The 18,604-nt window shown below is 36.5% G+C and overlaps 1 protein-coding gene across 2 annotated transcripts in view; it reads left to right on the forward strand.

The window, feature by feature from the left end:
• RSPO2 (R-spondin 2) overlaps window positions 1-18,604 on the forward strand; it is a 101,635-nt gene that overhangs the window by 58,411 nt on the left and 24,620 nt on the right. The window contains exons 3-5 of one of the 2 annotated variants that reach the window (XM_071553047.1): window positions 3,177-3,320; window positions 3,744-3,936; window positions 4,025-4,148. In XM_071553047.1, the coding sequence (XP_071409148.1) occupies window positions 3,177-3,320; window positions 3,744-3,936; window positions 4,025-4,148 (461 nt within the window). Of the gene's footprint in view, window positions 1-3,176; window positions 3,321-3,743; window positions 3,937-4,024; window positions 4,149-18,604 lie in introns of those variants that run through there. The other variant, XM_071553046.1, reaches the window with a different exon arrangement.

The following is an 18,604-nucleotide window of genomic DNA, read 5'->3' on the forward strand; positions in this document are numbered from 1 at the left end:
GGTCTTCACTGGAGCCTGATTTCACCTGGAGCAGAACTTGCTCTGATTCATCGTTATTAAGATTACTAGGAATTGACAAGCTCTCTTTTCCACTATGTGTACTACAAAATATTTTTGTTATGAAGATAGTTATGGATGGATAGCAAATACATTTATTATGTTTAGAAAGGCACAATGAGACAATGGAAATGTTACAGAATATGGATATTACATGAATGGAAAATGAGAATCATTTAAAATTGTCAAGATTATGCATATCAGTAAAAATACTTTAAAAATAAGCAACTACTTTTTATACTTGAGTTACATATATTTTGATCTTAAAATTCATGCTCCTGCACTTAGTATAAGAAATAATCTAGTAAGGGTTCTTCTTAAGGTACGTTAAAATTCAAAGTACATACATCTCAATATGAAGCATTTTATTTTTTATTTTAAGTTTCAAAGGTGGTATATTTCCCTACAATTCAGCTTGTTCTGCATCACCTTATAAGCTGGTGATCCATTTAGAATGGAAGAATTGTATTTGTTTTGGTAATGTTGCACTCTTTATAGTGATAATACAGAAAGAAACTCTTTATGGAGCAGATACTGATGTTTTACAGTAATAGGGACATGCATCTGAGTTTAAATTTAATTCGTTATCTAAATTTGTATTTTGAACTCCTGAGCTTTTTAATCCTTCTCTGAAATGTAAGTATGTCAATTCTTTAATGCTCATTTTAAAAGAAGAATGAGTAGGAATGGCTTATCATGACGGCCTGGAAGCCAAGGCAGGTCATGTAAATCTTTTAATATCGCTGTGATTCTTAAAATATATCTCTAATTTGAGCATGATTTGTAATCTGAGCTTTGTCCTTCAAGAATTGTTCAAAGCACCATTTGTGTAGTTTTCTATAAATACTGTAAGTTTCATATACTACTAGTTGGTCTTCAGCTACGGTATGGTTTATTACTGAGTTAAATTATCATTATGATTAGCACCCAGTAACCCTAAGCATTGTGATCAGTGTCACTCCGGTGAAGTAATATTTTAATTTTGGAATTCTTACAGTATTCCTAATATTCTTTCAGTATTTCCTCCTAAATTGCATATCATTTTTGTAGTAATTTATCTTCATAGGAAAAAAAACTGAAAATCAGCTGCCTTGGTGGGAATCTCCACCTGACTTTCACCCAACCTTTACTCCAGCCAACTCTCACCTACTAATGCTTCTAAAATATAGTTAGGACAAGGACTCTACTGTGGCACAAAAGAAAATTGGCATAGAAAGTAAAGCGAAAAATATAACCTTGGTCTTTTCAGAATGTCTCATGTGGGTGGACGAGTGGCAATGTTTTTTCTGAATATTTAAACACACAGGATGTTCAACTCAGGCGTTGCATTTAATAAAATACTTGCAATACACCTTGAGCGTAACAGACCAGATTGGCAATTATCTATTGTGGTACATCTCCAGAGCAGCTCACCTAAATGCTTTTGCCTTACAGTGCATTAATCTGGGGAAGTGGTTTTGCAAGGTCATTGTGTGGGCATTGACCTCCTGTTCTTTTGGGGACTGGTTCAACATTTGTGAAAAAGAAATTATTATTCTTAGGAATTTCCTATAAACTGAATGGTGGACAAGGAGCCCAACTTGTGCCACTTATAAGAACACAAATTCTAAAAGCCCCTTTGAGAGGTGCTGGCCAGTAGAGTTGGTAGCACGTAGGTTACCTATGGTCTGGTTTAAATAGAGCCATCAGAGCTTACCTTTAGCAGTGCAAGATTTCAGAGTGATGGTCACATTCCTTTTAAGCAAGCAAAGTTGTACCACCATTTGAAACATATTTTTTTCTTTTCATTCAGTCTACCTAACTTATTGTCCAATACCACAAGAAACCTGATCTAAAAAACCTCATATTACTCCATTTGCTAACAGGCAATAATTGTACAGGCTCACATTCACACACACACACTGTTTAAGTGTTGTGACATGCTCTATTTTGGCTGGCTGAAGTTCAAGAATAAATATTAAAACCCATTTTTTAAAGATTGGCTAAATTGGAAATGTTGATGGGGGATATTTGCCAATTGCTATTTCAGAAGACCTTATAGTTTGTGCTTATTTTTTATTGTGAAACAATAAGAATAAATGGATGACATAAGAAAGGAAAATTATTGGGATATATTTGCATGATGTAAATAACAAATGCTTCTTCCTGTGACTTCAGATACCTGAAGACAGGATAAAAGTAATATAGTTTATATAAATTATGTTAGCTGAAAGGTAAGGGTTTTTTGAAATTAGTTGTGAAGTGATTATTACTGTTCCAAATACAATGGCTTATGCTTTTTAATCTTTGGTACATTTTATCTTGGTACTTTTGTTTAGGTATGTGTGGTGTATCTATGATCATTGATTATTAGTCCATTTCCAGGTGGCCATATTTTAGTATGGAATAAGATATTTCTGAGTCTATCTATTGTGGGCTATAGTTCTCTTGAATTTCCAAAGAAATACAATATTTCATAAAGGCAATAGTTGTTTGTTTGGTTTGGTTTGTTGTTTGGGGATTCTTGTTTATTTGTTTTGCTGTTGGTTATAGCTTCACGTCTCTTAGTCTTTTGAGAATGGTTGTTTTTTGTGGATTAATTGTTAAATCCAGAGGGGAGTTAAATCCAGAAAAACTGAGACTTTTTGCACAGTAGCACATGCATATGTATATACATGGGTATCAGATACACTCCATGAAAGTATCTATTCAGCTATTTATACGGTCAACTCATGAAAAAAAAAAGTATCCCGCTTTAAATGATAAATAATAAACTGTAAACAATACATATAATACATTCATATTTCCCAAAATTATTTGTTGCATCTGTTTCATCTAAATTACTTAAACACAAAAATTATTTACTGTATTTTTCCTCCAAAAATATATAATGAACTCACATATAAGTAAACTAGGGGTTTTAACTATAGCTCTGTTTCAAAAAAGTAGAATTAAAAGAATGTAGGGGAAAATGTGGTAGACAATTACGGTTGCATTAATTTCTTCTCTAGAGCAGATATGACAGTATTCCTTATTACAGCACTTCTGGGTTTGCTATTTTGTTGCCTTATAAGTTCCTTCATTTTTAGTGTTACCCTAACTTTGCTATCCCATTGTTCCTTATGATCCTTTTGATTCAGGATGCAGAATAGAAAACTGCGACTCCTGCTTTAGCAGTGACTTTTGTACCAAATGCAAAGCTGGCTTTTACTCTCACAGAGGCCGCTGCTTTCGAGGATGCCCTCCTGGATTTGCAGCTTTGGAAGAGCTTATGGAATGTGTGGGTGAGTCTTCCACCATGGCAATGCTGCTGAAGTAGCCCTTTAACTGGGTGGGCATGCTCAAATATGGCACTGTTTTGATGGTGATGCTCATTATTTCTTTTCAGGAAATATTCATTAATGAATTGTTCCTTGATTTCTTTGCTATTACTATTAAAAACTTTAAAATACTGCATTATTGGGAATGCCACTCTGTTGTACCTCACAAAGTTCTCTCCTCTTAGCTGTACAATCACTTTGTCATGAGGATTTATAACTCTGAATTTGTAAGATTTCAGGAATTGTGTCAGAACGAACTCCTTCTTTTAAGAGTATTTGCATTTCATTATGGAGAGGACCTGGAAATGTGAACTTTTGAGCTTTTCTAATCCAGGTGACAGTCAAATAGGATTTATTTATCACTCATCTTCTCTTTTACTTTATCAGAAGGCTGTGAAGTGGGTCAGTGGAGCGAGTGGGGAACTTGCAGCAGGAATAACAAAACATGTGGATTTAAGTGGGGCTTGGAAACAAGAACAAGACAAATTGTGAAGAAGCCAGGAAAAGACACTATACCATGCCCAACCATTGCAGAATCCAGACGGTGTAAAATGGCCATGAGGCATTGTCCAGGAGGTAAGTGTAGTCTACAAAAATCTTTATGAGCTTTCCTTAAATTAAATCCTATTTCTAGCTGAAAAAAGAGCTATTTCATCACAGCTGAAGAGGAAATGCTGTCTGTTCTGCCGGCCAAGGCTGAAGGGCAGCAATACTACAGCAGTCCTGGTTTGTATAGCAAGATTCCAGGGAAATGCTCAGTGTGGGAGTGCTCAGTCCCTCAGGAGACTGTGAAACTGTGTTTTTCCTGGTGTGGTACCTAGGCCTTTTCAAAGAGGTGCCTCATGGAAGAACCATAAAGGTTGCAGTTTGAACTTCAGCATGAAAATTATACTGATAGTGGAATAACTAATTGTTCTGTGCATAACAGAAAAGATTAGGATTCTAAACCTTTCTGTAAGTGGCACACCCAGTGTTGGTATGAAGGTATTTAAATAAAAAGAAGCTAGTTGTTCATGGCATTCTTAGCTACAACTATTAGCTGGAATATGTTATTTAGAATATTGTAGACTGGGGCCAAACTCTGACAGATGCGGTACAAGTAGAATAGTGATAGATACCAAAATTTTCAGCATAAGAACAACTTATGGCAATTACGAGTAATTAAAAGGCATACTGAAATTTCTTTATCAAGGTATTGTAAGACTTGAGTAGTGATGCTGATTTGAAAAAGGAAATTGTGTTTCAAATTTGTGCTCAGTTTTTTAGATGCTGAAGTGGAGACACACCACTGGTAGGGAATTTTTGTTGTGTTTTTATTTAAAATGTTTTCAGTTGTCCATCCTGAACACTTAAAGAGGTTTCAAAATTTGTAGAAGAGGTGAATGATCAACACGTGATAAGGATGATGTTCCTTTTAGAATCATAGTATTAAAGAAAGATGCCGGCCTGAATGGACTTCAGGAGATCTCTGGTCCAAATTCCTGCTGCTAGCTGGGCCGACTGTGAGATCAGACAAATAAAAAAGGAATAAAGGTTTGAAGAATCTTGAGAAAAGCCATAACCTGGTGAATAAGATAAGCATGAAACAGTCTTAGGAAAGGTACATGAGTAAATTTGCTTTGTGTTCTAGGATTGTATAAGATGTCTTTCTTGGCGTGAACATTCTGCCCACCAGTGTGTGTGTGTATATTATACATAAAGTTTTAGCTTATAGATTAAATATGTGCAAGCTTCCTTTTTGTCTCTAGGACCTAACACACTATGGAAGGGTATATAAAGTTGATTCTCTGTCATCCAGGTTAACAGTCTATTATGCACTCTGCCTCCCTGTCCCACACCCTGTACTCACACACACATCCCTGCACACACAGTACATGGTCACAGTGGCATTGGGATGCACTGTACAGCACAGTTAATCTGCAGCCTAGATAAACTTCTCAAAGACATTGAAGAGTGGAACATACAAAATGAACATCTCTATAGGAAAGAAAAAGAAAAGGTAAAATGAAGGCTGATTTGGGCTGCTGTGGCGTCTGTCATGATATCTTTGAATGTGAGTCAGCTGCCCCTACATCAAGGTAACTGCACTTACTAGTGCTTGCAGCCTGCTGATGTTCCAGTTACTTCTAACAAACTCTGAAGCTCAAATGGGATTAATGATCACATCATCTGAGGAAATGAAAGGAAATAAAAAGAGCCCACATGAAGTTCTATAAAATCTCCAATCAGTATTTTCTTTGCTTTGCTTTTTTTTTTCTTCTCATTCATGAAGGCAGAGAAAAAGAATAAAAAAGTCTCTTTGCAGTTTCTTTCACTCCAAGGATTTTTGGCTTCATTCAAATACATGAAGTTTAGCTTGTAGTGGAAAACTTAAGACAATTACAGAATGTTTTTGATTCAACATCATGTGGTGCAGATTTAGTCCTTTATGTACCCAGTGAGTGTAGAGGCAGGTATTTTATGGATGCAGTGCCCAGGTGCTATATAAACTCCTGGAAAGCAGAAATGTGGGTTTAGGCTTAATAATTTAATTAGGATACAAATTATTCAAATTGTTGTAAATAGTTGAGAAGTGTGCTTAAGTGGACCCTAGTATTTATGAATGCTGTAGCATTTGGAGCCATCAAATGTTCATACCATTTTGTGACAGATTCTCTTGGGTTGTTTCAAATTTTCTTGACCAGCAATTCAGGTCACAGCTTAAAGATCTACATCTCAAGTTTATCTTTTCAAAAACACAGTGACTTTCCTAAGAATTAGGATATTTATTGCTTAGTCTATATCAAGACCTTTGATCAAACCTCTGCAATTTTTTCACTGTGTATTACAAAAGTGGTTGCTGTAAATACAAATTCAGTGTGAAAGCTTTGTAGTACTCTTTCATGGGCTCTGAGAAATCCTAAAGATTAAAGTCCTTTCCTCCCATGGTGTGGAATTCCCTGGATGTGTTTTCAGAGATAAAAATAAATATGTACAAAACTGCAGGTTTGAACTCTCCATACTGAATGCCAACGCTTAATATTGCTTCTGTGCCATCATATAAAATATCACCCAGAGTACAAACTCCTTTTTCTCTCCTAAGAAATTCCTGGGAGAGAATGTGCCATAGGTATGTCTTCCCCAGAGCTGGTTATCTTTGCAGGTGAGGATGCCACAGAGATTGGTCTATATAAAACTCCAGCTTTGTAGTATGTTTAATTACTATTATATACAGGGCTTATCTAAGATCTCATTTCTGTATCATATTTTAGTTAGTTGATTGCCCCATTAGACACTCAGAATGTTTTGTTGCTTATTTGATCCTTGTGACGTAGTAGGAACCAGACACACAGGTTACAGAGAAGCTCAAGTGAAGCAGGTCCTGGCTGCTAACGAAGAGATTCTGTATCTTTAAAAAGATATGATGTTCTCCTAATGTTAGGAATTTTGTAATTGAACTTTTAAACTGAGAAAATAAGAGAAAAAAATGTAAGGTTAGCACTACTAGGGAACGGAAGAACCATAATCCCTGTAAATGTTGGTTGAGAGGCTCTTAATAAATCCTTTCATCCTAATGTTCTCAGAACAGAAACTCACACAAATATGGAGAATAATTACTGGATTATATAGCTAAAATGATTGTAGATTGTGGTGGATTAAACTGAGCACAGGAAGTAGGGATATTTTTGGTAGAATAGGGTCAAATAAAGTGCTTTTGTCACATGCTTTCTACTTTTGTACATTTTACTTTTACTATTTATGATCCACAATAAAGGAAAACTTCCGAAACAGATTTTTGCTTGTTTTCAGTAAAAGTACTAAGTACTTCAGTTGCTACCCATCTGGCCATATGGCTGTAGTACAACTCTAGTTGTGATGAATATCACATTCCCAGTTTTAGAGATACCTGCTGGAATGCAACTGAAAGATGATTTCACTTCTTTCCTACTGAAGCCAGCAACATAAGAGTAATTGTTACTTAGTGATATTTTCTTATTGACAGTAGCAATTGATTTAACTGTTATTAACATATGGGAATGTCACATTTGTGTATCTGTTAATGCTGTGTGTGTTACCTTGTAGCTTGTGTGTAATATGACTCATTCTTTGAGAGGTTAGACTTAGAGAAAGGAGACTTGGATCATTCAGGCCACTTCCTACTCATGCCAGTGTCTTCCTGGTAAGGAGCTTTTGTCTCTTTCGTTCAAAAAGATAGAAAACAAGAACTTTTTAAAAAGAGTGACTGTATTTAGCTGTGGGGAAATCAGCAGGCAGAAATGTTCAATGGACTGATAAATCTTGCTGTCTTGATTTTTTTCACCATATATTTACTATAAATATTTTATTTTCACTTCTTATTTTTATATTCCTCATGTTCATCTCAGTAATTGCTTCTCTTTCATTTGTGCACTTGGGGAACCTGCAGGTTGTTCTCATTTTTCATATTAAGTATTACACAAGCAAGAAAAGCAGCTCTATTACTTTTAGTCTTCCATTAGTCTGCATTTCTTCAAGGTGTCTGATACATGACTATTACTCTGTGCCAAACTCTATTACTTCTGCAAATGCACTGGCTCTCGTCCAGCCTCTTATCCACCAGCACCCCCAAGTTCTTCTAGCTCACCAAAGCCTTCTGGTTCCCCGGCTCAACAAATCCAGTTCCTTCAGTCTCTCTTCACAGGGCAGGTGCTCTAGTTCCCATCCATGTTTGTGATACTGAGCCAAACTCTATCAATGCATTTCTTGAACTGGGTGACCAAAGGCTGCACATGGTATTCTAGGTGTAGTTTGGTCAATGTCAAATAAAGGGAGATGATCACTTCCCTTAATCTGCTGTCAGGCTGTATTACCAGGTCAGCAGATTGAGGGAAGTGATAACTGCTTTCAGGGCACAAAACTGGCTCACATTCAGCTCAGCTTTCATCAGGACCCATCAGGTCCTTCCCAGCAGAGCTGCTCCCCAGCCAATCAGTATCCAGCCCATATTTTTTGACATTACTTCCTTCCCAGGTGGAGCACTTTGCACTTGTCGTTGTTGAATTTCATGAGGTTCCCTTTAGCTACAATGAACCTTCATAAGGGTTAAATGAAAAAATAAAAGAGGCCAAAACAAATGTAGCACCAGAACTCAGTGAATGATCTTTGTCTTCAGGCAGTTGATCACATTCTTTTGAGCTTTCTGATATATCTACACTGCAGTACCCAATGTTAAAAAGTTTGTAAGCCAGAACTCTTTTGAGACCTTTATTTGTATATTGTACTTCTAGTCTGCCTTAACTCACAATACTTACCTACACTGTGTGCCCTTTGAAAGTCAAGCCTACAGTTTTCTCTAGATGGGTCCAGTAAACATAACCACTGTATTTTCTGTCTCCTATTGATCATTTTATGCTGCCTGAGTGGCAAGGCTGGTTCAAGAACAGCAAGAACTGTTGCTTCCTCCATGAGGACAGTCAAGCACTTGGCTAGATTGGTCCAGTAGACTGTGTAGCACCATACTTGAAAGTTTCCAAGACCTGACTCAACAAAACCCTGAACAAACTGGTCTGAATGGTCTTGATCCTACCGAGAACAGATGTTTGGACTGGGGACCAACCTGCATGATTCTGTGTCTAAATGGCAGAACATACTGTGAGTTTAGGCTGAAAGGACTTCCTGGTTTGGGTTTGCAAAATTTCTGATATTTTCTGCTTCCAATTAAAGAGAAGCTGGAATGACCAGTTGTAGCGAACAAACCAGATCTTTACTGTGATTGTTGTAATGCTGAGATGTCTTTATTTGGCCCGTTTTAAAGTTGTTGAAATTATATACACAGTATATGTAATGTTTTGAATATAAAGCTGTTGGTTTCATGCATTTCTGAGATGAGTCTTAATCAGAGTGAAAGCTTAGTTCAAAGTGCTCATTTCTTAATTTATTTGTTATTATTTGACCTGTTCACTTAATTGTCTTTGACTGAATTCTGCACACCTCTAAATTCAAAATCATACATAGGATTTAAAAGATCCATAGCACAATGAACCTCTCTTTTAAGTTAATGCATTGTGGCAGTCTAAAAAAACATTGAAAGACCAGCAGAAGAACTGTAGATGCAGCTATAGGACTGTATTTTAAAGTTGCTATAACTTTTCAAATATTAAAGTCCAGTCTAATTTGTTGACACTTTTAGTAAATTGAGGATTTTGTTCCATTGTTAGTTGTCATGACATAAACGCATGTGTCAAGTTAGAGATAAAAGAACAAGATCCTACTTATAAAAGATTATAAGTTGATGTATGATCTGAAGAGGGATGGTAACAAACAAAAAGCATTGTGGCATTGGGAAAGATAACAAGATTTACAAACAGATTTTACTTCTTTGGTTAGTACTTCATGAATCTTGAAGACATTGAAATATCATTTATCACTGTAATACTAAAAATTAGTGGTTACAAGAGTTATCAGTATTTTAAACAAGACTGCAGTGCATTGAATATACTGTCATTGCCTACTGCAGCTCTCTGCTAAGTTTAAAGTAGATTTTGTGTGCTCACTGGACAGGTAGAAGCTACATTAAGCATAGCTCCACTGAGTACTGGCTCTGCTAGAATACTGGTATCACCAAGCAGGCTTGCCTCCTTGATGTATTTTGTGCATGCCAACTGCACTCTGGTCAAGAAGGCTTGGCCTTAGCTTGCCTGAAAATATAACATATAATTTTCAGTTACAGATCATGATTCAAAGCTTTTGAAGGAAAAAAGAAAACCCACTTCAGCATCAGTTTACAAGAATAAAACTCCACCACGAACATTTAAGTGCACAGTGCAGATTGAGAAAGCAGTAGTAATGAGAAAATATTTCTGTGAATATTTTAGTTGCTTGCTATTCGGCACATTTTGTGAAGTGGGAACAAGAAGGGACAAGATAGTAGTCCAGTGTAGTTTGGACACTTTCCAGAAAACAAGAACTATTTTATGGTGTGGCTTAACCCTTGAAGCCTGGGATGCTTGTTATTACATTTGTTCAGGAAACAGGCTTTTGTCAGCTGCAGATTCTGCTTGTCTGGATTGTCAACATCTGCTTTGTACAGAGAATGTTGTTCTGTGAGTATTAAAATGTGGGTGTTTTTCTATCCTTTAGCTGATCACTTTCAGAAGGGATTGCAGCATTTGAAAACTAATTGTAAAGGAAATCTAGACCCTGAAGAAAATGAAACACACAATACTTGTTTCAGTGAGAGCATCTGCAAATAGACTATGTATTTTAATTAAGGCACATAGGCAAGAGCTATAGTTACATCATCAATAGTCAATAAGTTTGTACCAGCTTCTAAAAAGACTGCAAATGTTTTCATCTCTGTTTAGCAATAATAAAAAAGTGAAAATTGAATCATAAATAGTTTCAGGTTGGAAAGGACCACAGAAGGTGATCTAGTCCAGCTTCTTGCTCAAAAATCCTGAGAAAATCAGTATGAGCTATTATTCTGACCATCCTCAGAAATTAAATATTTTCCCTTTCTTTGTTTATAGTTCTGTTCCTCTTCATGTTCTTATTTCTGAGATCATGATTTACAGACTATAGGAAAAAATGTTGTTTTTATTTGTTTCAAAGTGGAAAATTCAGAAATGCACAGGAAATTTGTAGTTACATTTTCATGACATTTGCATTCAATGATAGTTAGATGTGCATGCTTGCAAATACCTGTATTGGAGCACTCTATACCTGATGTCTTAGATTTGCAGATAAAAGTTAGGCAGTGTACCTCTCAGCTGATAGCATACTACAAATAAATCAAATAAATCAAGAAACTTTGATTTTTCTTTTTTTTGCAATAAAATATCATATTTTCAATATTTTTTTTCTTAAAAAAATACCCCTACACTGGTATTTCTTGTGCATTTTTCTTTTCTTGCCATAAGAGCAAATAGCTCTATTACACATGCATTTGATTAGTATTCATTAAAATGGGGTCAGGTATAAACTTAGTGCAATTTTAAAGAATAGCTGTTATTTTTCTATTATATTTCTGGGAGCAATCAATTCCTTAGTTATTTTCCAAAAGGAAAATGCAATCCAATTAGACTAAAATTTGAAAAATAGTAAAAAAGTAACTTTTATAAGCCATGTAAACTTGAACATGTTTGAGTATCAGTTATGTTTAATTCTGAAAACCAAGTACTGCTGTTCATCAAGGAACAACATGCAGCTGTTGCAGGAATGTCTCCTCTTTGCTGTTTCTAGATTACATTACATTGTTTGGTGATTGAGGTGGCTCTCAAAGCTCTGTGAATGAAATATGGCTGTTGACTCATTCTCCTCCTTTTTCTATGTGTTTGAAATCAGGTCAGTTAAAGTAAGTAGCTGAGTAATTACGTGCTCTGAAAAAATATCAACACTTACTGAAAATAACCCTTCTGAGATTTAGCTAATTTTGGTAACCTAGAATTTGGGTTTGTATTTTCCTTGAAAATGGTATGGTTGGTCTTGTATGGGAACCGAGGCAGTTTTTTATTAAGTCACAGTGCTCCTATGAAACTTTCTTGCTGTTTTTTTTCTGGATAAATATTACTAGGGGTTACAACTAAAATTTTTAATATTTCTGGGTTTGTGTGAATATGGTGAAATAATGCCATATTTATATTTAAACCTGTAACTTAGCTTAGATAGATATAAGTAGCCTAAATTTCCTTGGAGTGGTGTTGAAGTGTGGTTTTGGTTTGCCTTTTTAACTGATAACTTACGTTTTTAAAGTGCTTAAGAGACTTAGTTCTCTATGACTGAAAGAGAATTTAAAAATGCATAAACTAGAAAAAAAATTCTGTCTAAAGTGACCTTTAGAGGATCCCTTTCATGGCATTAAGAAAACACTTTTGTGGAAAAGCATTGTCATCTAATTTCTGTTTCAGTCTTCCTTCTTTAGTACTTCTGCCCAAAGTGTATCTTGTATGGACTGTGTATACCTGAGTGCAAGATTTAATGTCTATGTACCCTATCAGGACAATTGAGACTCTGAAAATTTATCTATTGTTTTACCATATTGACAGGATATGTTTTAAACTTATTTTTAAAGGCTTATGAGGGAATTACTGGCAGTGCAGAAAAGCCAACTCAAGCACTTTTTTTCTCTTCTGAATATAAATTATCTTTCAATCCCCCTTTTTAATTGCATTAATAGGAACTATTTTCCTGGGAAGACCTTACATAGATTTTCCAGTCACTGAAAGGTTGTATGCAGAATTTATTTGTTGCCATTATTATATCTCAGACCAGATAAGCACTGTCAACATGTGTGTTTTTTTAAGTATACCATATTTCAGGAGTAGCATGAGTATTGTGTGATGCAGTGTCTCCTATGGGAGTTATCTATTTTTATTGAATAAATGAGTGTACCAGAGTGTAAATCCTTGTAAATGATTAGTGTATGAGTTAAAATGGTCCCATGGCCATTATACAATTCAGGGTTGTTTAAAATTACTGAAAGAGAGCCAGCTGCTAATCCACATAGAAATACAAATGCTGAAAAGAGCTGTAGCTGATCCAGGTGCACAGATTGAATTTGTCAATAAAAGGTACTTGACAAATTTTATTGTGTGTGCCCTTATGAAGTAAGTCGCCTTGGTTTTTTGCCTGTTCCTCCTGAAACTACAATTCACTTGTAGGAGGAAAAGTCATGTACATACTCATTTCTGATTCTTGACCAAAGAGCTGGTTTTGTATACTATAGAGCAAGCCAGTTCAGCCACAGCACAGAAACTAGCAAACACTCACTTGCCCAAGATTATATTTTACTCCCTTAGGATCAATCGGTAAATGACAGTTCTATGCATATCCTCTCCCAAACCACAAGCCTGAGCATGGCATGTCTGAAGACCTGTCTGCTTCAGATGTGGCATGAGTACAGAGCCATTAGCCTCCCTCATTTTTTAAGGATTCAATAAGGCTTTCCTTGCACGAAAGTATCTTCTTGAGTAAAGTACCTATTAGGCTATAGTATACAGATAGTGTTTTTTTTCACAACATGGATGCAAGGGCCACAAACTGACTGTTCCATGATTTTCCCAGGCTCAGGGGTGAGGCTGACAGGTCTTCATTTCCCAAGGTTTTCCTTTCTACACTTTTTCAAAACAGATACAATATTTCCCTTTTCTGAGTCACCTGGTACTTCACCTGACTGCCATGGTTGCTTGAAGATCATGGAGGGGGACTTGGCAACTACATTAGCCAGTTCCCTTGGGACTCTGGGATGCATCTCACCAGGTCCCATAGGCTTATGTATGTTAAGGTTCCTCAGGTGGGCACAAACCTGATCTTCTTTTACAGTGGGACTTTGCTCCCCCATATTGCAGCTGTGGGAAGAGAGGTTGCCAGTGAAGACTGAGGCAAAAAAGTTGTTGAGTACCTCAGCCTTCTCGTCTCGTTACTAGTTTTGTCAGTTTTGCCCATCAGGGAAGTACACTTCCTTTGACCTTCCTTTTCTGGCTGACATACATACCTGTAGGAGGAGCTGATCTTGTTATTCTTTATATCCCTTGCCAAGTTCAGCTCTAGTAGACCAAAAGTACCACACTTACACCTGCAGATCATGAGCTCCTCTGCATTATGGAAGGCATCCTTAAACTTCTACCAGTTCTGTTCTGCTCTCTTGTCCCTGAGGGCAGTTTCCCAGGGAGTCGTATTGACTAGTTCCTTGACCAGCTGGAGTTTTGCTTTCCTAAAATTCAGGGTCACAACTTCACTCTTTGCCTGACAGACATCCCTCAGGACTATGAACTCCACCAGTGCACGATCACAGCAGCCCAGTCTGCCTCCAATCTTGATGTCACTGATGAGGTCACTTATGTTGGTGACCACCAGATCCAATAACCATGTGCATACTCCTTGTACAATACCAATGCAAATTAAATTATCTAAGCATGCATCACCCTCCCACCTGCAGGAGGCTAGCAGTGTACATGCAACTAATTACGCCTGCTTGGCTGTTAAGGTAGGAACTCATCACACTGCTGTAATTCATTGATTGTGTTGGCCTGTCTGTACCCTTAATAATAGCTTTCTTATTCTGGAGAATAATTCTGAATGTTCTGTAGCAATCTAAGATATTCTAAGACAGGAGCCCCATAGGTCCAGGCTGACTTCAGCAGAAGTTTTTTACTCATATCTGACAACCAGAGAAGACAAATGTAGAGGGAAAAGCATACAGGGAAGAGGAGGAGGGAGAAAAGAATCTGAGAATTAGTTATGGCTTCTTCCTGTTCTTTGTCTCTTTAGATAGAAAAAAAATCACATGGGGAACATATGGGTCCTAATTAATGGCTTTGTTAGCCAATAGTAAAAGGTAAAGCCTATCCACAACTGCTGATTCACTGACTGGTTTCCAAAGTGTTTTAAAGTCAGACACACAAAGTGCAATTCTACAGCAATGTCTAGTTTAGAGGCTCCCAAACCAGTGCTGCATGAGGTAGCCCAAGAAACAGAAAGTTTAAAAGTGTCAGCATAGTGCTGTGCTAGAGTTAATGACTTCTACTGAGAGACAGGATTTATTAGATCTGGCATGGTGCCGTGCACATACAGTGTTTTCAGGTCATGAGGTACTATATTTGGGATGAAGGACTGTGATTTGCTTTATGTGTACATAGCTCAAGAGTACTAACTTGGGGGATGCATTCTCACAATAACTCTGGAAGGGAACACTGCTCAGTTCATAAATGCAGCAACTTCCAGTACTGTGCTGTAGGCCAGATTTAATTCAATTAACTTGAACCAGACAACTACAGGAGTGAAGGGAGAGTGCCAAAACAGAATATGTAAAGGAACAATCTCTCCAGGAGCTATCACTTGATTGAGTGGCCACCAGTGTTAGAGTTAAGTTATGCTGTGAAAGTCCTTCTTAAGGGAGCTTTTAGATATGTCTGCATCTTTACCTCTCATACAGGTGAAGGGAAATGAAAGAAAGATTTTTGGGGTTTTTTTGTTGCTGTTGGTGTTGCTTGGGAGTTTGTTTGGTTTTGGGTTTGGTTTTTTTTTTCCTTTTTTTGGGGGGTCGGGTATGTGTATGTCTTTTTAGAGCTTTCTGAGTTAACTTGAGATAATATTATATATATATATATTTCCAGCTGGAAAGTTTGGACATCACTGATTCCTGTAGTACACATTGCTTTTCACCTCAGGAGTGCATGCAAAGGACTTCCTCTTGAATACTGTATTTCAGTTCATTCTGAAGAACTACAAAACTTATAGCAGATAATGCTTGGTAAAGGAGTGGGAATGTGACCAATGGAAAAGAACAATAGAAAGCAGGAACTGGTCATGATGATCAGGACATCCCCCCTCTGCACTGATTTTATCTGATATTGTACCCATTAAGAATGTGTAGATTTAAAAACTTTTCTGGGCACAGTCTTAATGAATTAGCCTAAAATGAGTAGTAACATGTAAATAGCAATGCAATATCATGGGGGTTTCTCAGTACTGTACCTGTGTCAGTATAACATTCTGCACTAAATGATCAAACATAGAAACAGTATTAATCATGATGGACACAATAGTGCACCAATGTTTGGTTTCAAAAGGGGCTTCTTTATGCCTTTATGCAGAGTTCTCTCTCTTGAACACATTTATTTTCTGTGTATAAACAGGCACAGTTCAGATTTTTAAACTACCACTAGTTCAGATTTTGAAGGAGCCACAAAAACCTGGTCTAAAATGTCCTCCACTGAAGTAGTATCTTACATCATCTTTGCCATTTAATGTGAGAATTTATCAGTTTGTTTTTCTTTATCCAGTGTGAATCAGGTAGAAGGCTAATGGAATTCAAATGAGGCCTGAGTTTACACAGCCTTACACAGCACCTTCAAGTCTGACACTTTAACCTTTTGTTGTACACATCTGTTTACTGTGTATAAGTACTGCGGACACAGCAAAGGTTTAGATCATCTTTTAAGACTGTTCTTGTCGAACTTGATGAGCTTGACTGTTCATATATTTGCACATTTTAAGCCTTTTAACTCAAATTACAATTTATTAGTTTCCTATGAACATTCCTCAGCTTTCTTACCTGATAATATGCATGAGTGAAATGACTTCTGCAAACCCGGTACCAAGTCAGAGGCATCCAGTCGCAAAGAGCAGCAGCAGTAGGATACCAAAGGAGGCACTTTACAGCACATCAGATTAATTAAAAACTTGAAGAAGTTCCAGGAATAGGCATGACTTGCAACTTAAACATAGGTGGTTGAACTATCATGTAGTTTAAAGACCACAGGTTTTTCTGGTGACATTGTCCCGTGTGAGCACCACAGCACACATTAGAGTGAACTCCTGATGAAAATGGAAGCCAGCTCTCAAATTATTCTGCTTCTCTGTAAGATACAAATGCAGACATCTACAATGGGCTGCCAACTGTGTTTATACAAAGAGTTCAGCACAGTAGAAAAAGTACTGCAGAAACTGTAGAAGATTTTTTGCTTAATTCATTGCTTTAATATTGCACAATGGAATTTTAGCTGTTGACTAGAGGCAAGTGCCAAACAGTTTTGATCAGAACTGGCATAGCTGCCCTGAAGCTAGATTGCATCTATCTTTGATACTATAGGATCTTCAATACTGACAAAGCTGCTACATTTATCTGTTACTTGTCATGACAAATGTCTAAAGGTTTCTTTAAAAAGCTACTTATAAACTACCAAAAAGATGGTTAAATTCCAGCTTTTAATTTTTACTCTGAATTTACGGATCAGATTATTTTGTTACCTCCTCAATTACCATCTGTTCCTTATAACATCTAAGACAGAAGAAACAAGTTCTAGTTCTATGAGGTTTTGCAAAGAAAGACCACAATTTGGTCAAATATAGACAATTTTAAGCATTGTGAAAGTTTGTGCAGGAGAGATGTACTAAAAATCATTTTGCAACTCTGCCATGTAGCACTAGGAGTGATATATATGAGTATATTTAAGTGTATTTACAATAGGAAAAAAGAGATTGCATTTGACAAGTAATGGCTGAACAAGTTTCTGAGCCATAAAAACTCTACAGCTGAGCAAGTACTGTGTCAGGTTTCAAATCACTGCTCTGACTAGGCAACAGGAACAGCTAGAGTAAGGTTTCTAGCTAAAACCAAGTACAGCGGCAGAACAAAGGGAGGTGTGTCTTGAAACAAAAGGAAGTTGGTTTCAAGATCATTAGAGACTGTGTTAGTGTGATAATACAAAATACTGACATTCTGATGTAATGGTCAGAATCACTTTCTAATCATCATCATAGATGAGTCTATAAATATTCTCTGCAGGATGTATGAATAGATGCTATCAGCTGTAATTTGCAGCATTCAGCATGTGATTATTCTGCCACCAGACCTGCTTAATTGTCTCTGCAATCTAATGCCAGCTTGAGCGTAGGCTGTAATACCTCTTGAGAGCAGAGGAAGCCAGTGGATCATGATCCCTACACATATAAATGGAAAAATCCTGCTAGATAAGTTTCATTTTTTTCTCACAGCTGTAACAAAGAAAAAGAGAAGAGGATTTGTCATTTCTGCAGAACTCAGAAACACAGATGACCCAAAAAACAGTGAAGTGTTTTGTGAGAAGGTTTATAACATGCTGAGTATTTCTTTCAACTGGAGTTCTTTTATTAAATAAGTAATTGTTCTTAAAATTTCAAACTATTAAAAAAAAAAGTTGATTCATAAATCTTTTCCAGAATCATGTTTTTTTGGGTGCAGTATGTTGTGAAATAATAATATATTACTTTTCTCTTAGTTTTCTTCCAAACATCTGAATTATTTTTTTTCAGGGAGATAAAAGAAATTCCATTTCTTTGGAAGAGACAATTCTCCCCCTTTTATTACAGTGACATAGTTTTTGACTATCTCATACTGTGGCTCAAGCTTATAAAGCATTCACCTTCTAGTTTTTTGGAGGAGATAATTATCTGGAATAGGTCAGTGGTGCTTTATAGATGAATGTCTCATAATGTGTCATAGCATTGATGAGTGTGAGCTTCTTGATGGTTATTGTCAAAAGTCAGAAGTTCTAGCAAAGTTTCATTGTTTTGTTGGTTTAAAAAAGATGCAAATCTTTCTGTTTTGTAATCATTATTTGTTTCATCAAGTAATGGGATCTCAGAACTTAAAGTGGATGTAAAATAGGAGCCAGCATATAATTACAGTCCTTCTCACTTCATTGTGCAATTTTAGAACCTCTCTAATTCAGCAAAGGTTGTCCTAGAAGAAATTATTTTAAAAATAAATAATAAGAAGAAAACAAAAGAAATATACTTTCCCCAACCAA

Source organism: Pithys albifrons, chromosome 4 (assembly GCF_047495875.1).
Source record: "Pithys albifrons albifrons isolate INPA30051 chromosome 4, PitAlb_v1, whole genome shotgun sequence".
Lineage (NCBI taxonomy): Eukaryota > Metazoa > Chordata > Aves > Passeriformes > Thamnophilidae > Pithys > Pithys albifrons.